At 41.2% G+C, this 5,615-nt stretch overlaps 1 protein-coding gene across 2 annotated transcripts in view; it reads right to left on the bottom strand.

The window, feature by feature from the left end:
• inppl1a (inositol polyphosphate phosphatase-like 1a) overlaps nucleotides 1-5,615 on the bottom strand; it is a 23,155-nt gene that overhangs the window by 8,469 nt on the left and 9,071 nt on the right. For both annotated transcript variants that reach the window (XM_025055031.1, XM_025055032.1), the window contains exons 8-20: nucleotides 5,245-5,343; nucleotides 4,327-4,477; nucleotides 3,530-3,636; nucleotides 3,339-3,441; nucleotides 3,052-3,248; nucleotides 1,864-1,981; nucleotides 1,660-1,756; nucleotides 1,354-1,492; nucleotides 1,119-1,218; nucleotides 883-971; nucleotides 701-782; nucleotides 332-421; nucleotides 91-203 (exon numbers count right to left, since the gene is read on the bottom strand). In XM_025055031.1, the coding sequence (XP_024910799.1) occupies nucleotides 91-203; nucleotides 332-421; nucleotides 701-782; nucleotides 883-971; nucleotides 1,119-1,218; nucleotides 1,354-1,492; nucleotides 1,660-1,756; nucleotides 1,864-1,981; nucleotides 3,052-3,248; nucleotides 3,339-3,441; nucleotides 3,530-3,636; nucleotides 4,327-4,477; nucleotides 5,245-5,343 (1,485 nt within the window). The remainder of the gene's footprint in view (nucleotides 1-90; nucleotides 204-331; nucleotides 422-700; nucleotides 783-882; nucleotides 972-1,118; nucleotides 1,219-1,353; nucleotides 1,493-1,659; nucleotides 1,757-1,863; nucleotides 1,982-3,051; nucleotides 3,249-3,338; nucleotides 3,442-3,529; nucleotides 3,637-4,326; nucleotides 4,478-5,244; nucleotides 5,344-5,615) is intronic.

Raw genomic sequence — 5,615 nt, 5'->3', positions numbered from 1 at the left:
GTGTCATTTAACCCCTGGTGGTAGCTTTTTAAAAGACACGATGTAAAAACGATGCACATGTTCAGGTGTTAGAAACAGGTTTCTCTCACCTTCTAAACACGTGGAGTAGAATTCAATAAAGAACTTGGTTCTGCTCGCGGTCTTCACTATGGCCTCGATGCTCTCAAACTCAATGTAGGCCTGCTCCGATGATTTTGGCAGACCTAGACACGAATTAGTCAACACATTTAACATCGTGGAATATGAATACGGAAAATGTAGAAAGAAGTGAAATAAGTAGGTTGTCTCATCAGTCCGTTCTTCGGCAGAATCTCTACTTTGTGTTTTATACCTTTCTTGGAGACAAATTGTGAGGTCACTCCCACCTCATACGTAGCAAACACAGGGGAGTGATCACTGGTCACGATGTCATCTGTACAGCCTGTTAAAAAAAAAGATAAAAAATCCCACATTTCAAGTCCAGTTGTTGGCATTTACTCAATGACCTGCAGGCTAGATTTGGTCCATCAAGTCAAGTTTTGAGCGGTAGTCCATCCAGTCCAAGAGTGTAACTCACAGTGCCCTTAAAGGCAACTATAATACTGACGAAGCCTTTGGTGAAAATGAGTTTGATGGCCGTGGCATTTATAGCTTGATACTGTTCAGCCAAATCCTCTGATGTCTTTGAATAAATAAGGCAAATGTGTGTTCATTTTCTTACCATAGGAGTTACACACTATGTGTGTTTCCGGGTAAGACTTCCACAGGATCCTGTCACACCAGGAGGGAACATTGGTCCTCATCTAAAACACGCAGACAAGTGAGAACAGCACGGTTAGAGGCACGCTTACGTTTTCTGTATCTGTGATTCTGTTAACGTAAAAAAAAAAAAAAAAAACATACTCCGGTCGCCTTCTGCTTTTGCCACACATACGTGTCCCTAGAACCACGTTCATATCGGTAGGTGGGGGGGAAAGAGATTTCCTCCTCCACTGCAAACAAAACAACACATGTTCGCACATGACTGTCACAAATGTGTTTGTTTGTTTTTTCCACATACGTAACATTTGGATATCGAGGTAGTCATTAAAGGTACAGTTGGTGTAGATATATATATATATATATATATATATACCAACCAAATCGTAAAAAGACTTTGTTTTTCTCCCTCTCCAGATTGAGCTGATCCACTTTCAACAGAGGCTCAAACTCCTTCCTGTTGATGTAGTTTAAGATCTCCTGTGTCCACAACGACCCCAGAGAGAGAGAGAGAGAGAGACAACAACAACAGAGGTCATTTATAAACACCTGAGTGTACTGCATGTATTATCGCTCTGTTGACATGCATGTGTGACCGTCTCTGATCTCCCGCACCTGTATGTCCATATCAAGCCTGTAGTTGAGGTCTCCCAGCCAGAAAAGATGTGTGAAGCGTAGTGAGATATCAAAAGAACTCAGCTGTTTGTCTCCCAGAGAGAGCAGCCGCAGGATATCAAGGTAGTTCTGGTTTCTCCTGCAGGGAGGAGAACGTACACCGGTACGTCAGGCAATGGTGAAAAACAACAAAATAAGAGCTGATAGAATAAGATTAAGTAGTATTAAGTAGACATCAGTGTGTTGGTAAAATATTATTAGGCAAAGATGTGGGAAAAAAAAAAACATTGTTTGCATTCTTTGTACCTGCCAATTTTTTCATTCCCTGACGTCAAGTGACAATTCACAAAACCGAACGATGTCCCATTAAACATGAAGGACACACCTACAGCTCCTTTGTTACCTAAGGAAGATTAAAAAAAAGAGAAATATTCATTTAAAAATTAAATACAGAAGATAAATAAGTCATATTTTGAAAAAAACAAACAAACAAACAGAAACAGAAGTTACCCAGTGTGTTTGCGATGCCCGTCTTGACACTGGACATCACCACGTGGCTGATTCGATTCTCGTGCTCAGGTTTTACTAAAACAGCGATCTTGATGTTCCATAGAGTCTGCACTGCAATCTAGCGTCACAAACAAAAGACATTTATAAAATTAGCGAACGCAACGGGTGAAATAAGTATTGAACACGTCATCTTTTTTTCTCACAAAATATAATTCTAAAGGTGTGAAAAAAATATGTCTCACGAAAATGTCGATGACAACCTATACAATCCAGACGTGAAACCGAAATAAATAATTTCAGAAAAAAAAAAGTCATGTGTATTAAAACGAAATGACGCTAGGAAAAAGTATTGAACATGCTTCCTGAAAAATTTCCTGAAAAAATTCTCTGAAATTTCTCTGAGAGTTTCCTTGACTGTGTGTTTGGGATCATTGTCTTGCCGAAATCTCCACCATCGTTTCATCTTCACCATCCCGGTAGATGGCAGCAGGTTTTTAATCAAGAATGTCTCAATACATTTTCCCGTCCCACTTTATTGTTATGACCGCAAAAGTGTTCACTGGAACATTCCGACGTTTAGAAATCCTTCTGTAACCAATGCCATCGGTGTGTTTTTTTGCAACAATAAGGTTGCGAAGGTCTTGAGAGAGCTTCGGTTTTACCCATCATGAGATGATTCTTGTGTGACACCTTGGATTCCACACACCTTCGTATAGGCCATCTGTTGAGACTGAACCAAGCAATATTAATTTGCAGTGACAAGTGTCAGGATTGCTTTATAATTACTGATAGATTTCAACAGGTGTCTTGGCTTTCCATGCCCTTTTGCTCCCTCCCTTTTACCACGTGCTCAATACTTTGTTCCCTGCGTCATTTCACATTATTACACATAACTTAATCTATGGATTGCATGGGTTGTTCCCGACCTCGGGTGAAAATTTCGAGTTAATGAATACCTTATGTGAAAGTTCTGTTCTCATTAACTCGCCAACTGAGGTGAACGAGAAATCACTGTTATCATCTGGTGACACGATGTGTGTTGTAATCAATGCTTCAGTCAGCCCAGCATATGTCAGGCTTTTATGGTGGGGGCAGCGTTCAAAGGTCCAGTCAAACATAATCAACCTCTTGTTTGCCCACATGGCACGACGTAGATTTAAATGTGTTGACTCTGCCTCCTTCTCTCACCGGCTTATAATCCAGTTCTGTCTGCTCTTTTAACATGGCACGGAGCGACTCCACCCACTCGCGGTCGCACACTGAGTTCTCCTGTGTTCCAAACACGTAAAGATCGTGGGGGATGGTGACGGTCATCTCATCCAGAGTCTTCCCCAGGCCGCGACACAAAACCCAAGAGGCCACAGACTTCGGAGAAGGCACCGAACCTGTGAAACAAATAATACCGACATATGAAAGTGAACTATTGGAACACTCGAACTTACATTTAATTTATCTTCATTTTTAGTTCATCATACCCATATTCCAGGTGCCTATAAAGACAGAAATCATGTCTGGCTCATCCTGGTTGGAATGTTTATTCTTCATCAGCTGAAGCAGCTGGCAAAAAGCCTCCCTCTTCTGAAATATACACACAAAATGTTGTATTTAATTATATTTTCATTTCCTTTTTTATTCCTTTTAATTTTCCGTGTTTGTGCGTGTGGACCTTAGCACTGGCAAAGATAAAGTCTTTCCTCTGACTTTTGTCCTTCTCCTTTTCAAACACAATACCAAGTTTATTCTGCACCCGCTGAGACTTGATCAGCTGACGGACTGAAAGAGACAGACAAGCAGAACACAAGACAAGAGAGTCAGCAGAAAACAGATAATGCGTGGGTGACTGAGGAAGGTCAGCGGATAAAATAAATGATTGCATTAACATTTAGAAATGGGAGAAAAAGTCAGGAACGGAAGTCGCGCAGTCTGACTCAGATACAGAATTAGATCCTGGTCAGGAAACTTTGATTTATTTAGGACATTGTGCAACAGGCTGGAAATAGGCTGGAAAAGTTGAGAACAAGCAGATGAAAACCAACTCGAAAGAGGAGAGGATACACATTGTTAGACTGCTCTCATAGCACACAGACGAAATACATATAATTTCCCGGACAGCAGATAAATACATCGATTTTCCATTTCACACGAAATGTAGTTCAATGTAGGGTCTCGGAGTTAAGAATAATGCCTCGGGTGTTTGCTGCATCCAGCTGATTTCAGTTACAATGAGCGGATAATGCCGTAAGGTATACTGAAATATGTTGTCCAATGAATGTGATCATTGTCATACGATAATTAATAGGAATCACAAGATGATTACATCAGTTGATCATATTGGTCTGGGTGTCAAGCAAGCATGGGCTCAGTGATTCACTGTGTGGGATGAAACGTATTATTATTATTATTTTTATTTTAAGGTCGAGTTTGAACTGAAGATATGTGTGTGTGTGAGTGTCTGTTTCTTACTTTTGTCATGTGTGAAGGTGGTCCAGTCCTCCTGACTGTCCTTCACCTTCTTCATCATCACCAGTCGTCCTCCCTCCACATCCACAGACAGTGTGTACTTCTGACTTTTTCCTATCTTTGTCAGTTCTGTCAGGTAAACGTCCAGCTTTACCTGTAGTGGACCGGACGAGGTTAAAAGTCAAAGGTCAGATAGATAGAGTAGTGGACCGGACGAGGTTAAAAGTCAGAGGTCAGATAGATAGATCACGTGTTTTATTTTTAATCAATATTGATGATCAGATTGTTTGAGGTTATTGTACAACGTTTGCTTCAAGAACCAAGGACCAAATGATTTAACCTCAGGAAGTATTCTTTTCCTCACAGTTAGTCATCTTTGTGGTTACACCTACCAATAGCGCTCTTTATCTGTACAACCTCTCAGTTCTACTAAAACAGGAAACTGCAGTGTCGTAATCACTACAAAGCATACAGACTTCAGTGACCGCTAACATTCCCAACCATGTATCTCTCACGTACATTTCCTTATTATACCCCACAAACACCGAGTCAAACCTTCGCAATATTTCCTTGGAACGACGTGACTGACGTCTCACAAGTGCATTGATGAATGTCGGGTCTATCGTGAGTTTATAAGCCTCGCCTTCTTAAAAAAATGTCCCACCATCTGAGCTTTAAAATAAATACTTATTTGGGACATATTTAATAAACATGCATTCTGAATTTTAGCAACATCTGAAGCCACATTCCAAGTAGTTAGGTGTAAGTAGTTTTAAGTCACTTTTTTTTCTCCAGTATAATCTAATACCCCTGAGAGCCATGACTAAAAAAGCGCTGGCATTGATTTCAGATTTTAATTTCCTTGTGAGTGTCTTGTGCGATACGTACAGCATGTGTGCAATACTACTGTATTACGCTTACCTCAAAGGCTTGTACGGGTATTGCCTTGCTGTGACGCATGGAGAGAGGAGGGAGGGCGCAGGGCGAGGACAGACTCATGTCTTGCAGAGCTTTCAGAGCCTGAGAGGAGACACGAGAACAAACAGTTAGAGTCATAGCCTGCGGGGTTTACAGTGACAGTAACGAGGAAACAGTCTCCCGTTTCCTTTTTGGCCATCCAATGGGGGCCAAGGAGGTGAATCCAGTGACGACAGAACAGACCAAGACACATAGTTTGATTGCACTGAGGCCATTTCCTGCCCAGCCAGCCGTAGCCTCTCCTTACACAAGATTTAAAACCACTCTTGTTATGACCTACATGTCACATCCTCCCCCATGTTTCCCTGATTGCT

This window comes from Cynoglossus semilaevis, chromosome 4 (assembly GCF_000523025.1).
Source record: "Cynoglossus semilaevis isolate Cse_v1.0 chromosome 4, Cse_v1.0, whole genome shotgun sequence".
Taxonomy (NCBI): Eukaryota; Metazoa; Chordata; class Actinopteri; order Pleuronectiformes; family Cynoglossidae; genus Cynoglossus; species Cynoglossus semilaevis.
This window is presented reverse-complemented; position numbering and strand designations above follow the sequence as displayed.